The 16062-nt window shown below is 42.5% G+C and overlaps 1 protein-coding gene across 1 annotated transcript in view; it reads right to left on the bottom strand.

The window, feature by feature from the left end:
* The window catches only part of LOC139666840 (transient receptor potential cation channel subfamily M member 3-like), a gene marked incomplete at both ends in the record, with an annotated part of 32362 nt that extends 26060 nt beyond the window's left edge, over positions 1-6302 (bottom strand). The window contains one exon of the mRNA XM_071546176.1: positions 6078-6302. Coding sequence (XP_071402277.1) covers positions 6078-6302 — 225 coding nt within the window. The remainder of the gene's footprint in view (positions 1-6077) is intronic.
* Between the last annotated feature and the right edge of the window lie 9760 nt (positions 6303-16062).

Genomic DNA, 16062 nt, shown 5'->3' with positions numbered 1-16062 from the left:
AAAAATCCTGTAAGCTAGAGCTAAAGTCAGATCATACCGTAAACTTCAAATTAAAGCCAAGTCCCAATTAAACGCTGAGTCCCTTTTACTGGCCGGGTGTGTCTACATGTTTTGACAAATAAAGGCCGGTCTCAATTAGAAGCCGGTTGCCATTGACGCTTATTTTTTTTTTACTTGCATTCAAACATCAGTCACATTTGCTGATCGCCATGGTCACTGATCGTCACCTTTTATCAATAACACAAATGAAATGTACAACCTCTTGCTGCCATACATTTTTTTCAGCTTTCATCCTTTCTAAGGTAGGTATTTTGATACGGCTCTCTCTCTCTCTCCCTCTCTCTCTCTCAGTGTCTCTCGGAGCGAGATCAAATGAATGATTCGTAATTGATATGTTATTCGATAGCCTAATTTTTATCCAAGTAATATTCATACTGGTTTAATAAACAATTTTGAAAGAGTTTTGTGCGAAAGGAATTAAAGGCCTGTCCCATATAGACGCCTATCCCAAATATAGGCCGGTTGAGTTCAGTGTTTGAAGCAAATAAAAGCCTGGGCTATTAATTGAAGTTTTACGGTACATGAGATAATGCATGTTTAGTTATTTTTATTACTACTTAGATTTCCTACAAATACTCAACTTCATTTGTGAGCACTGTGAGCTTGTTGTATTCTTTTGTTGCCACACTCAATTATTTGTCATATAATATATAATACATTTGATGAAATCAGAATGTACTTCAAAGACTTAACAGAAGCATCAGAAACAGATATCTTCTCTTCTCTGATGGAGCATCCATCCATATGCATGTGACTCTAATTGCATTGTGACTCCATTGAAACAAGAAGATAGTTCAATATCTTAGACACAGCGCTATTGACTGCAGTAAAAATACTTTACTCCCATTTTTTCCCTTTCCATGAATTACTATAGTAGTAAATACAATATAGTAAACCAAGAGATGTATTTCTACAAATGCAGAGTTTGTAGTGTTTCATGAATAAGTTTTGGTAAAAATCCTCAGGGCATTAAAATAGTTTGTGCAAAAAAAGCGCAAAAACGGTGAATCACACGCGCCTGCTTTTCATGACTCACCTGTTTTTGTTGGTGGGCTGCATTGTTGTGGCCTTCCTTTCATAAACAAGGTAATAGGTCTTGTTAGAGGCATGATCCTGGCTAAAAACTAAAATGCACTGAACGAACCTGATCAGAGCAAACCAGACCAGACCACCGCTCAGTCTAGAGCCGTGAGGTCTAATCCACAGCCACTCTGGCACTATCAGCACTGCTGGAATGTATGTATGTGTTTGTGTGTGTGTGTGTGTGTGTGTGTGTGTGTGCTGGAGTAGAGATTAAGCCAGAGCTGAAACACCACTAGCTTTTACCCACCTCGCACAGTGTCCGCTGTGCTCTATTTCATCTCCAAACAGCCATCTATAGCTACCGAACTAGCTGCGCGCATCAACCAAGAAATTAAAAAGTCACACACAAAGTCACACCTAATTAGCAATCTATCTGTAATCCCACAGTAATGTCTTAACCACCCACACAATTCAAAAGTCCATAGCCTTTTTCAGAAACAGTGCTTGGGGAATTAACCGCTCTACTCCGATTCTCACCAGCAGCACACCTGTTTTGGATTCAAATTAAAGTTAGACTGCCAGGCTGTCTTGGATACCGTCCGTGTGTGTGTGTGTGTGTGTGTGTGTGTGTGTGTGTGTGTCATCTGCTTCAGCAGGATTTCTGTCGGAGATCAAGACCACGAGGGAAGACTGAATGGCAAGAGACCCTATTAGGCTGAGCAACATGTCATTCGTCAACCCTGCTCACCATCCTTATTTAGTGCTATCACAACACACACACACATTAATGGAGACAGAAAGACACACTTGCACACTGAAGCATGAGTATATGCATGAGTGTGTGTGTGTGTGTGTGTGTGCGTATGTGTGTGTGTTTGCATAAGCTGTGGGTGCTGTACATGCAGTTGAGGTGACCCCGTCCCTGCTGGTTTATTATAGTTCAAGGGTTTAGCCCCCCTCCGTTCCTTGTGTTTTCATCTCGGAGATTAACAGACCTGAAGATAATGTGGAGCAGGTTTAATTAGCAGGAGCAGTGGGGAAACTGGGGCACATAAGACTGTAATCTGAACTAAATTAAGTCTAACAAATGCACAGGTAGAAAAAACACACAAGGTAACACGGAAGGAAAATTTACTTTCCATTAACTGTAATCCTACTTACTATAAAAAAAACACACACACACACACAAAACCCTAAATCAAATATGATGAGATAACAAAACACCCATGCACAAAACCAATCATGCGTGCAGCGCCAAACAAATGTACACACACATAATGGACACGCACACACATACACCATCCCTAAACACACAAAACCTCTCCAAGCTAATTGTTCAGCAGAAACAAATGCTCCCCCAAATCTGGTGTAAATGAAATCCCTGAAGAATGTTTCCATATTTTCTCAGCAACAGCACAGCTTTCCAGAGTCACGACAGCCTCAGCATGCTTAGAGGAATGCACCTGAGTCCAGACACTACAAGGCACTGGAGGCAGAGTGTGTGTGTGTGTGTGTATGTGTGTGTGTCCATGTACACATACGCGCACACACAAACTCACACACACACTAACACACGGTGTTACCTGTATGCATGGCTGCATAAAGACAGTTCGAAGACAAATTAGCACACGCAAACAAGCACACAAACAAACTCTACTTGCCCTCTAAGGTGCTTTCCTGTCTGCCAAAATGAACACAAAATTAATGTTCCTATTAACAAGTAGCCTAAGTGAATTCAGACCAATTCAAAAAGCAAGGCTATTTTGCTACAGGCTTGAACCTTGAACCAATTATGTATGCTTTCAATGTAAACACCACTGGGTTAAACTGCAGTGCTGTTAAAGAACAGCACAGTCTCACAAAAGTTTGTGGGATTGCGGAGACAAATTACATGAACATTACAGTCCTCCACCATGAAAGGATTATGTGATGATAGCACAAATTGGACCCGCCATATTCATGTGTTCGTCACGTGAAAAGGTTAGGTAATGGTTACGTTTAGGCAACTAAAATAATTTGATTAAGGTTAGGGTGCTGGTCATGGTAAATAAGAAACACTTTCAGTGAAAATGAAAACTCAACTAACAGTGGACTTATTCACATGAGGTGGGAGTTGAACCCGGGTCACCAGAGTTGTAGTCACGTGCATACAAACCTGCCTGACCTCCACACCCATACTTTCCACTGCTTTATTTCACTGTCAAACAACTGCCTATTTCTAGTCGTGTCTCCTCCTTGCAATCCTTTCATAGGGAAACATATTTCTCTCACTTTTCATGCATGGAGCACTTATCTGCATTGTATAACATCATGCTCATTTAAAAAAATGTCATGAGCCCAGGCTGCTTAAAAGAAACATAGCCCATTATTCAAATTTCCTCGTTCATATGTATGAACACAGAATCTGATATGACACATCATTTAAACTCGCATCCCCTGAGTTAGATCCAATAGCCAATAAAACATACCACACAGGGTGACAAACCTGACAGCTAATCAGTATCACCCTTCTCCTGCTCTTGTGAAAATGAATGTTCGTGGTTGAAGACATTTAAAAAATGGATGACAGTTGTTTTTAGTGATTGTAAATAGTGAATCACTGAAGCAAATAAAGCATTACACTGGGATTGCCTCCTAATGAGCCTGTAATGGACTTGATGGGTCCTCACCATTCACATTCACCACCTAATGAGATGAGCTTCTCAGCGGAGGTCACTTGGTCTGTCCCCTTCCATCCCACTGAGCCAACTGGATGTGATCTAGATGCTTTATGCAGTGAGGAGACCCAGGTGGAAGAGTTTAGGATATTAATGTGTGAGCTGGTAAAACTTGGAAATGCAAATAGATATGAGCAAATGGAGAAAATTATGTGGTTTCAGGTGGCAGACACATTATGCGAAAGAGCAATTTGGCTATGTGTTTCTGTGATTAGTGTGCAGAAAATGACCCTGATCTATTTTTCACTTGGCCTCAGCAGACTTCAACTGAACTGCCAAATACATTCAAATACACTGTCCTTTCACCCTCCATCTCTCCCACACTCATCTCTTAATGCCACTCTCAGTGCCTCTGTCTCTATCTCTGTTCATCTCCCCCCTCTCTTCTCTCTCTTTCTCCCCATCAAGTCTCTATGTGACCCCATGCGACGGCCTCCTGGGAGCTCTATCAGCCGCAGCAATGCTGGAGACATAACTTATCTATAAGTGTGTGTGTGAGAGGAAGGGTTACTGGGGGGTGAACCATGCATACGTAACCTCAGACGTAGGCATATTATATGCAGTGACCTTCACAAGATTACCAGCTATTCTAGGGCAAGTCGCTGCACTGGTAAACATCCCAGATTGTGACTCAACACTTGATTCAGCCCCACAAAGACCAACCCCAGCTCCATGTAGTTACTGCATGCATTAAGGATGAGGTCAGTGCCTTTAAAATGCAATCTTGTCAACAGGAGGAACTGTTTTAGCAAGTGAAATAGCCTCCACTGACCTGAACACACACACTAACTCTGGCTTTTTCTTCCTGGAGCGTAGCCAGCACGCACAGGTATGGGCAAGCTTGCACGCATTCACACATTCACACACACACATACACAAACACACACACACTCACACACACACACACACACACACACACACACACACACACACACACACACACACACACACACACACACACACACACACACAGACCAAACACAAAGGGAGTTTTCCACTTGTTTCAGCATTTTACAGCTTAGGAGAGATTTATAAACCTAAAAAAATTACTGCAGAACAGCAGAGCTGATATACTGGACCTACTGCAGTCTACAGTCTCTGTGTGTGCCTTTGTGTGTGTGTGTGTGTGTGTGTGTGTGTGTGGTATGACTTAAGTCACTTTCAGGGACACAAACCAGACTTAAGACCAGTTGATTGGGGACGGCTTGTGCAATTGGGGACAAAAGCCATGTCCCCAATTGGTAAAAAGCGAATTTTTGGGTCAGTGGTTAAGGTTAGGGTTAGGGTAAGGGTTAGGTTTAGGCAAGTAGTGGTTATGGTTATGGTTAGGGTAAGTCTCCAGGAAATGAATGAATGAATGTAAGTCTATGTAAATACCCCAAAAGTGACACAAGTAAGACTGTGTGTGTGTGTGTGTGTGTGTGTGTGTGTGTGTGTGTGTGTGTGTCTGTGCACATCAGTACCAAGGTCAAGATGGTCAAATAGTTTTAACGGTTCAGTAGCTGAGGTGCTTACAACTCTGCTCCAGTCTACCAGAAGAGTCTTTAATCCTCAGTCCAAACCAACATTTTCCACCATTCTACTCAGAAAGAATCTACTACTGTGTAGAAATTAAGGCAAGCAGCACCTGTGATCCTCACTCATAATATTCACTCACAATATTCACAATATATAATACCGTTGGCAGAAACACTTCTCCGAGAACATATTTTAGAGTGAAGTTTGACTTTAGCCTCTTGACGCATTGCCCACAATTTCATCATGCTTGCTATGTCACCCAATTAGAACCATGTAACAACCAAAAGTAAAAAAACAAATAGCTTAACTTCCTAACAATAACAAGCACTGAAGGTACACATGGCACATATACAAAAGGCTGACATGCTGAGAGCTTGTAATTTGTTAAGGGCCACTGGGTTCTCTGTGTTAAACACACACACACAATGCACAAATTCACCCATTTTAAATCAGCAAGATGAAGCTGTTGAATAACAAGCCTGTAAATGTTTTTCTCCAGTGCTTAACTGCATGTATTGTATCATCCGCTTGCGGGCTGGCAAGCAGAGCACCTTAAACGTAGAACAATGTCTCTTATTTTCTCTTCAGTGGTTACTTTCAAAGACATTCATACATCAGATTTAAAGAGACGCCGCTTATAATAAGTCTTAGATTTAATGGATGGAGATTTGTTTTCGATTTGAGATGAATAGATGAAGAGAACAGATGAAGAATGGGTGATATCTCAATCTGCAATAGCCATTGCAGGCTGGTGAATACTTTGATGTCTGCTTCAGTGGTTTGTTGAGTGACGCTAATGTTGGGCAGCAGGTAATCCATGGCTTTGCCTCCCTGTGTGGAGCTGAGGTAGGGGTCCTTCACTACAGTGACCCCTGACATCTGTGACTGACTGTCATCTGTCGTCTGACCTTTGAACGCAATGGCCTTGGCGCGACCTTCACTGAAAGTCTCTGTAATGTGATTGGCCGTTACCCTGATGGCAGACTTTATGACAGGTCACACAGAGGTTTATGCGGTAACCAATGTGTAATTTATGGATGTCATTGCAGTTATATGGCGTTCTATAAAATACATTGTAGGCGGACTGAAACCCTTTCTATGCAATTCGGCACAGGATATACTGTGTTTGATTTATATAAAACTTAATAGAAATCGTAAATGCCTTTCAAAACAACAACTCATCCCCTTCAACATTTCATATATTAGTGGGTGTCTATAAAACAGACCTCTGTTCCCATTGCCACAGTGAAGACCTGTCCCCTACTAGTAATGGTAAGACAGAGAGTAATATAAAAAGGATAAATAGAGATTGTAGGAGGTATTGTGGTGGAGGTGTGTGAGAATGCTGAGGGAGAGGAATGTACGAGAGAAAGGGAGAGGAGAAAAAGTGATGAGAGGAGAAGCAAAGCAAGAGGGTGGTTGTGTGTGGGGGAGAATACCCAAGGGGATAGGAAAGTGAAAAAGCAGGGACATGGATAGAGATACTGTATATGTTAGGCAAAAAAGAAATGAAAGAAAAGCAGGAGCGAAAAAGGCGAAGTGAAAAGGTTTGTAGTGTACTTGTAATCTAGCTAGCGCTCCTCTCAGCCTATCAGCCCCTAAGTGAATTCTGCATTTCAATGAGAGACTTTGGCTTGATATTGTGTAAAATGTATTGTTGCATTTATCATCTGTGCTCTACTGAAACCTTGCATCTCCCATTCTACTTTTTTTACTATAACGTACAGCACACATCTTGCATGTACACAAAACGTTTCATGAGTCTGAGACTAAGCCAAACCATTGAGAAAGGATGGTAAAATGTCAAAAAATAAAATAGAAATGCATGGACATTGATGAAAAATCAACAAATTTTTCTCAATTCCTGACTGTACATTGAGGATATTTATGCATGCATACTGCACACCGTTCTCCAGAGAAGAGACATTAATCCTTAGCAACAACGGGTGATTACACCGCCAGCTGAATCACCTTATAATGCAGCATACCATATCGAATGGAAAATGCAGGGGGAAAAGAATTATTTAAGTGTGCATGTTTGTGGTCTGCCTTTGCATGCGTGCATCCGTTTGTTCCTGTGTGTGTGTGTGTGTGTGTGTGTGTGTGTGTGTGTGTGTGTGTGTGTGTGTGTGTGTGTGTGTGCGTGTTGAATGTGTGAGCGTAATGAGAGAATGCTTGCTTGTTTTAGCCCCCGTCGTTTCCAATCCATCTCCTGAGGCTAGAATAAGCAGCTCTCTTTCCCACAGGCCTCCACTAAGCCGAGCTGAGCGTCTGGCCATGCAGGCTCTAATCAACACTGGCATGGCCATTCTGTCTGTGACAGGGGGGGAAAGGGGGGAGACAGGTTCACACTGAGGGAGGAGGGTGGGTTAGGTGGGGGGGTCGGGCTTGAGCCAGGGCGAGAGGAGACGATGGGGGAGGAGGAGAGGGTGGAGAGAGAGGAGAAGAGGAGACAGTCAGCGGAGAAAGTGGGAAGATATATGGGGAGGAAAAAAGAAAAAGTGAGACCGCAGTTTGTGTCCGAGACATGAGAGGGGGGAGACAGGCTCAAAATGTGTGTGGGTATGAGAGAGAGGGAGAGAGCGAGAGAGAGAGAGAGTGAGAGAGAGAGAGAGAGAGAGAGAGAGAGTGAGTATAGGGAGGAGACAGCAATTCTGTTTGAGACAGGTGGAGTGGACAATGACTGAAGAGAAGCAAAGAGTATAGAGAAGGAATAGGAGAAGAGTTTCGAGGTAGATTATCTGTGGGACATCAGGGTCCAAACAGAGTAGAAACGAGAAGACAGTAATAGAAAAGGAAGAGTAAATTGAATGAGAGAGGAGAGAAAGGGAGCGAAAGACAGAGGGAGAGATAAGCTAGATCTGTTGTGTCGGGGGGGGGGGGGCAGAAAAGTGAGAAACCTTACATCAGAAAGAGAGAAGACAGACAGGATGATGAACAATCTCCCCTTTCACTGCGAGGTTCAGCCCTTGTCACTCCATGTGGGGAGAATCTGAGCCACTTCTTTCAGAGCGTACGTTTAGGAAACCAGAGGATAAATCAAACGGATTGAACTTTTCATTCATCCCTCTGCCCCCTAACTCTCCTGGTAACTCAATCTGCATCATTTTACATTGTTTGTTGTTTCATGTGTCTGTCTATGTATCGTTCTGCATTGATTTCTTCAGTCACACTGAAATGAAAAATGACTTGACTTGATGAATGAATGACTTGTTTGCCTTTTTAGCTCATTCTAACTACCATACCATACACCTATTTGACAATTTACGCAAAAAAAAAAGAGAGAGAGAGAGAGAGAGTGAATGAAAACAGCAGTGATAGGTCGCAGAGTCTGGAGACGTTGGGAGCCACCTGACCCTTCAATCTCAGAGAGGGAGAGAGAGAGAGAGAGAGAGAGATGGAGAGAGAGAGAGAGAGGGAGCGAGGACTAGCCTGAGTGAATGACAGGGAGAGCGACAAGGCCGTGAGCTGCAGTCATTCCTATGATCACATGACGTTTCATTTAACAGCCATTTGATTGACACCTGCCGGCCAGTCTGTAAGAAGTGGTACAGTTCATTATAATAGTCAGGGCAGGAAGAAGGAAAGAAATAGCAAGAAATAGTGAGGCACGGAGCATTGCTGTGTTACGTTGTGTTGTGTCGTATCGTATGGTGTTGTATATTATTTGTTGCGTTGCATTGTGTTGTGTCATGTTGTGTTGTGTTGTGTCATGTTGTTGTTCTGTTGAGATGTTATGTGTCGTGTTGTGTCATGTTGTGTTGTATTGCGTTGTGTTGCGTCATGTTGTGTTGTGTTATGCTGTGATGTGATGTGTCTTGTCTTTCCTTGTCGTGTTTTATTGTGTTGTGTGGGGTTGTGCTTTGTTTTTGTACACAAACACTGGCACATTGTGCTATGTTTCAACGTGCTGGTTCTATTTCAAGGTAGGCTTACTTGTGTACTTGTCTCTCTCTCTATGCTTTATATCTTCATATCTTTGCCTGTCCAGTACTATTGTACTACCGATTACTGTATGGCTTTTGCTGTTCCACAGGAGTGACTTTGCTGTTAACCAGACCACTGGCAATATGACTTTGACACTCTGCATGTTATAGCGCCATTATTATGAAGTGCCACTTTCAAGGCCACAGCAAGAGTTGTATTGCACCATGCTGAGATGTGTGTGTGTGATGTGTGTGTGTAGCACAGCAGACCAGTGCCAGTGTAATGAAGTTGCAGGTGTTGAGGTGGCTCAGGCCAAGGGCTGTGAAATTGCTTCTCATGCGACCGCTATACTCTAGTCGATAGGGAGTTTGTGTGTGCGCGTGTATGTGTGAAAGAGAGAGAAGAAAGGCCACATTCTGGAAAAAGCAGTAATAAAATGATCCATGCCATAAAGGCTCATATCGACTGACTTTTTCCCTGTCCCTTCTCTTCTTGCCCGTCTCTGTCTCTAACTCATTTTCTGTCCCTTTCCTCTCCTTCTCCGTCCAATTCCTCATCCGCTCTTGTCTCTCTCATCCATTTATGATGGATGTATTTCGCAGGTCAAGTGTACATGGCCGATGATTCATTTTTAATATCACATCCACCATGGCGGACACACAGTGATTCAGATGTGGTTCCATTAGCGCGAGTCGCAGTCTGGCTGCGAGGAAGTCTAGGCAGCTGTCAGATACGTCAAATGGCTTTGCAATATTCTCACGGATGATCAAATGCTAAGCCTTTTTAGAATCTCTAAAAACAGCCAGTGACGTTGTGAAAGCACAGATGCTATTTTTCTATTTTTGAGATCAGAATACTCATAGCTGTGTGAGATCTAATGGTGCATAGGACTGTGGATCAATAGCTGAAATAGTTCTAATGAAAAATGGGAATGTAATTGGAAGAGAACCAAGGCACTAAGAAGAAAGGAAAGCTGTTCTGTTCTTAAATAGATGGAAGAGAAATAAGTTCTTTTGATGATGAGTGTTTCTGTGCCCATCCATCCAAGAAAAGACAAATTATTTCCTCTGTCCAAGTCTCATTTTGGCAACGTAAGTGTAATATGGATCTCAATTTTTGTCAACATAATAGAACTTGTATTTAGGGTTACTGAGCCAAAGCAGAAATGAACAGCTGAATCCATTTGTCACAATCACAGTCACAAACAGACAGACACACACAATGTGTTTACACTAATATACAAGACTGCAGGCACATGACTTTGCACCCACACACACACACACACACACACACCATACACACACCATACACACACAATATCTCTGTCTTTCTTTCTCTCTATATGTCTCTCTCCCTGTTGTTTCCTGCACAGCGGGAACAGCTGACAAGTTTCCTCTTCTGGCACACCATCAGTATCAACACACACACAAACACACACACACACACACACACACACACACCCCAGTTCCAACCCCTCAAAACCCTCTAGATCTAACAGTCTCCCAAAACACACTCCACTCAAAACTACTTATTACATCCACACAAATCCAAACCTCTGCTGTTTTATAATCACATAATCGAATCATTTGGCATGTATTGAATTGTAGATCTCCCCCCTCGCTCGCCTCTCTATGGAAGCCCGAACCGATCGATAAGCAGTTTGGCTGGTTTGTAAACTCAATCTGCCTCGTGGAATTGATCAAACTACCACTTTACTCAAGCAAGACAAAAGACAAATTCTCACTGGTCTGAAGTGTGTGTGTGTGTGTGTGTGAGAGAGAGAGAGAGAGAGAGAGAGAGAGAGAGAGAGAGAGAGAGAGAGAGAGAGAGAGAGAGAGAGCGAGAGAGAGCGAGAGAGAGGCAGGACAGGTAGGACGGAAGAGTGGTAGGGAGAGGACGGAAGGAAGTCACAGCTCCTCCCCTCCTGCCAAAGTAAATAGTGGCAGTGCCAAGGTTAGCCCTTCTGTCCGAGAGAGAGAGGGGGTTTGTGCGTGTATATTGTGTGTGGGAGTTGTGGGGGGGGTGGGGGGTGGGGGTGCTAGAGCCATGACATAATTCAGTTCGATTTACGTCAATGCAATGGCCTTTATTGATGTGACAGTCGACATGTTACCAAAACACTGTCCTAAAATAACAGTAATGATTATGAAGGAAAATAAGGGATTAACAATACCAAAAACAATATGTGATAATTATACAAGTACAAGTCATCCACTTATTTCTCTATTTCTCCAATAACAAGAACAACGAAAACAATTTACATTTACATTTCTGTGTTGAATGAATGAATATTCAACACACAGCATTATTAATCAATAAACCTAGTGCAATAAGGATAACTGTGGAGCCCCCCAGGGGTCACCACGGTTTACTAATCCGTGCACACGGAATAATAAACCGTGCGCATGGAGCCGTGCGCAGTTTACCAATCGGTGCCCGTATGGATTTCCACATAAATTTTTTTTTTTTTACCAGGTGACCCCTGGGGAGCTCTGTAGAGAACAGCCAAAGCAATGCCACATTTTTATGCTGAATGACGATTGGAAATTGTGAAAGACAGATACCGTTCAGGTCTGTCATTGCTGCTGGAGCGGCAGCTGTAACTGTCGCTCCCGGTGTGGTCAGATATCGGAGTGCGCGCAAAGAGGCGTTGTGTCTGGGATTGACCTCATGTGGAAAGAGCACTTTCTTTCTGCTGGTTGAGCACACAGTGCAGAACAAACACCTGGTTCCCTTAATTTGTCGCACAAAGTGGCAAATGGTTTCCCGTCTCCACCCGTTTATTCAATCCATGCCTATCGCCGTTTGTTTTTTACTCCTGTCTCAGTGACGCGTGTATCTTCACCAGCTTTCATAAACTTTGTTTCCATATTTCAGCTGTGTTACACCACGGAATCGGTGCTACATAGCTTGCTGTTCATTGGATAAAAAATAAACTTGCTCGCATTCCATTGGTAAATGTCAAATATTGCTTTGCTTCGCTGAATATGATTGGAAAACGCATCAAAAACAAAAACCCACATGGAGTGAGTTTTTTTTTTTTGTCCAAAATAGTTTGTGAATCTAAAACGTCCATATGCCAGAAATCCGGCACCTGGCCGTAGGTCTTTAAGCCTGGAGATAGTACTGGTAAGTAAAATAATAAAAATCCTCCAGTATATTTAGGTATGCCTGGCCTATCTTGTATCATCTTTGGTTTATTGGATGTTGATGTCCCGCTGGCCGTCCCTGTTGTTGTGGCAGGAAGTGACATATTTCGCAGCCAACACTGCACATCCAACCTTTTCCCCCCAGAGTGAAGGGTAATTTCTCCCTGTTTGTCAGACATTGGAATTCAGGGTAGATTTTTTCTCAAAATATTGGAAAGGATGTGTCTCTAATGTTGTAGTTTGGACATTCTTCTGTCTGTGCTGCTCCCTCATGACAATGAGAGCAGAGCCGATCCTTTCTTGGCAGCCACAGTCTGTGTGTCTGCCCTTCGTGAGCTTAGAATTAAGGTTCTATCTGCCTTCAGGATAGTTCTGAGTATTGAGCTTCAAAGTTTTCAGCATCTACTGAGTTAAATGGAGATGGGTCCTTTTGTTTCAGAAATTACAGACTCAAAAATCATTATTTTCAACACCACACGTCAACAGGCACTCATAGAATAGGTTCATGCGACTAACTGTGTTTTGACAAAAAGGTTAGATAGAACCTTATAATAACAAGGTCACACCTTCTTTAGACTACGCTCACTCAGTCTGTACATTATCAAGGTCTTTCTCAGTGTTTTTTATCAGTTACTGTGGTCAGATCATCTGCCACATTGCACTGTCTATTTACAGCCATGAATATGTCCAATTTGTGTTGGGAGTTTGTCATTTCATTCCAATAAGTGATGTGTTTTTATTTTTCTTGACTTAGAATTTGGTCGAGAGATAGTGTTATATGCCCTGTGGTTTATAATGGTAAGAGATAGGGACATTATTTTTGATATGGCTGAAGAATTTGATAGATCTTTTATGAATGTAAAGGATATTGGCCTAATTCTACTCTGCACACAGAGTTTGGGGCTTTTCTTTGGACCTGGAGAACACTTTTACAGAAGTATGTATGGCTTCAATTGGATTTGTATCCAATTTTGAGAAGTCATTTTGTTGGAAAGTAGCCCGCATATCTCACTGTAATAGATTCTATGACTGATATACAGTACTCTTAACCAAGTCCTAATTGAATTGATTTGAACTGAGCACTTGATTTTATAGAAAGCCCTTTTTGCTTCAGCTTTGAGTTCCTTCACAGCAGAGCAGAAATTTCCTCTACAACTGACTTGTAAACCTAGGTAAGTATACAGCAGGTATATATAGGTATATATTTGGGTCCCACTTATACTGAATTATCCATTATTATCCTTTGGACAAATAGGTACTAAACTTCCACTCAACTTTCATACAACCGTATCTCTCCTCTCCACTTTATCCTCTTCTATATCCCTCGGTCACTTCCACCTCTCATTCCTCTCCCCATCTTTCCCATCCGGCATCATGCTGTCCATTCTTCTACTCCGTCCATTCATCCACTTACTTCAACTCCTTTTACTCCATACCCCCCCTTCCCTCCCTTTCTCTCTCTCACTCCCTTTTCATCCTTCCATCCCCGATAGATAGATAGATAGATAGATAGATAGATAGATAGATAGATAGATACTTTTTCCTTCCTCAGTCATTCTCATTACATTCTCCATCCCTTCTTTTCTCTCTCCCTCTTCTCTCTCTTTCCCTCCCTCCACCCCTCCGTCTGTCTCTCTGCATCCCGTCTCAGCACCACTGACACAGCTCCTGGCAGGGCAGGATGGTGTTACCATGGATACTGAAAACTAGGAGGAACCCCCTCCCCTCCCTTGCTGGGCCTCTTCCCAAAGCCCCTCGGGCATAGCTGGGAATTGGGGCAGTGATCTCTGGAGCATGCCCACGTGCATCAGCACACTGATATGACAGCGGGCGCGGGCGCGCGCGCGCGCGCGCGCACACACACACACACACACACACATACACACACACACACATGCGTACACACAGAATAGAATAACATAGAAAGAATAATTACATATTTGCTTTATGTATTTTGCTGAGGGGCTTATGGACACAAACACTGTGTGTCTAAGTGATGAAATGGGGGGCGGGACATTGATTGATTTTGACATTGTGTTCCTAAATCATTACCCTGATTGGCCTAATGGGGACGCTATATAATCAATATTTTTTAGCTCAAATGTGATATCTCAGACACCACTGGTCTGATTTTGACAAAACATGGAGGGATGACACATCTTCACACTGTGCTCTGGCATTTAGAAGCATTACACTGATTGGCCTGATGGGGACGCTATATATTTCAAACGTCGAAAGGCCATAACTGCTACATCGCCGGTCCGATTTTGATGAAACCTGGAGTGATTATGCATCTTGATCCTGATTGACCCAACGGGTGCCTGCATCATTCATGGGGGAAGACATTTTACTTGTTTATCTATGAGTGATGTGCAATGCACCTATTATGCTAATGGCAGTATTGTATTGCACATTTTAACAGATTATTGTATGTTGACATTTTTGATAAATGCTCTTTGCTTGAAATGTGACATGGCATCATGCGATGTGTTTGTTATCAGCCTGTCAGTTGAGCTGTCTGACCAGTAATGATGCTGTCAGTCAGCGGTGTGGGCAGAACAGCGTAAATACAGCTGTATCAACGCTTCATCAACAACCTGACACAATTGTGCTTTTGCCAAATAATCTATAACAAATGCAAATGTGCTATGTGAGTGTTGAATATCTCAGATTTTAGGGGAGATGATCTTTAGAAAGATCCTCATACTGTCAAAGCAGTGAACAAGGTCTGTCATGTGTCCATGTTTATGGGCTACATGCTGCTGTTCCACAACATTGTTTTATTTATTTATAATGGTAACAATAACACTAATATATCATTATTATGAGCACATTAATAAGAAATAATAAAAACTATTTACAATTACAATTTACAATTCCCTACATATCCCTGACACATGATTTATACAGTCGATATCCAAATCAGATCTCTGTGTATGCCCAATGATTAGATTCATGGTAGGTTGAAGGGAATACAGCAGGACAGTAAAACATGTCTGATTTCCCGGCGGAAGACCTGTGGGCAAACTCATTGATGTGAATCAGATCTCTACTTTGTCTGTGTTTGTACGGAGACCCGGTAATATATCTGTGGTCAAAGCTATTCTGACGCACAGCTCTTTTACTAAGACCTGGACCTTCATCTTATCCTCCCTCTCCCACTCTCTCTTTATGTCTCTCTGTGTACACGTCACTTTATCTAACCTTGTGTGTGTGTGTGTGTGGGTGTGTGTGTGTGAAAGTGAAAGTGAAAGATGATGGGTGTAGGCAGATTGAAATCGTGGTTGAGAATGCTACTACAATCATGGTGCAGTTCAGTTCAATTCAGAAGGCTCCGGTTCATCAAAATTAAGCTTATTTACTTAGGCACGCAGAATGAGGAAGCAATAAATAGCAGAGTTTGTGTTCTTTGCTCCACCTGCAAGGCAAAACCACCCCAAGGTTGACAATACAGGGAAAAGTTGTTGAAAATAATTGAAAGCTACTGCTGGGAGGCTCGGCTTCTCATTCAAGGACAATGAAGACATGGTTTCTCTTGATATCTCGACATCTGTGGAATGGAGAGGTCAGCACACTCAACACAGAGCTTAAATAAGTTAGTGAGAGAGAGGAGAGATACAACAGGAGAGTGTGTTCACGTGTGTGTGAGTGTGTGTGTGTGTATGTAC

The sequence above is a fragment of the Centroberyx affinis genome, unplaced genomic scaffold, assembly GCF_046629955.1.
Source record: "Centroberyx affinis isolate AG114_WGS23_722 - 3 ecotype Tasmania unplaced genomic scaffold, CSIRO-AGI_Caff_v1 ptg005159l_1, whole genome shotgun sequence".
Lineage (NCBI taxonomy): Eukaryota > Metazoa > Chordata > Actinopteri > Beryciformes > Berycidae > Centroberyx > Centroberyx affinis.
Note: the sequence above shows the minus strand (reverse complement) of the source record. Positions and strands in the feature narration are given on the sequence as shown.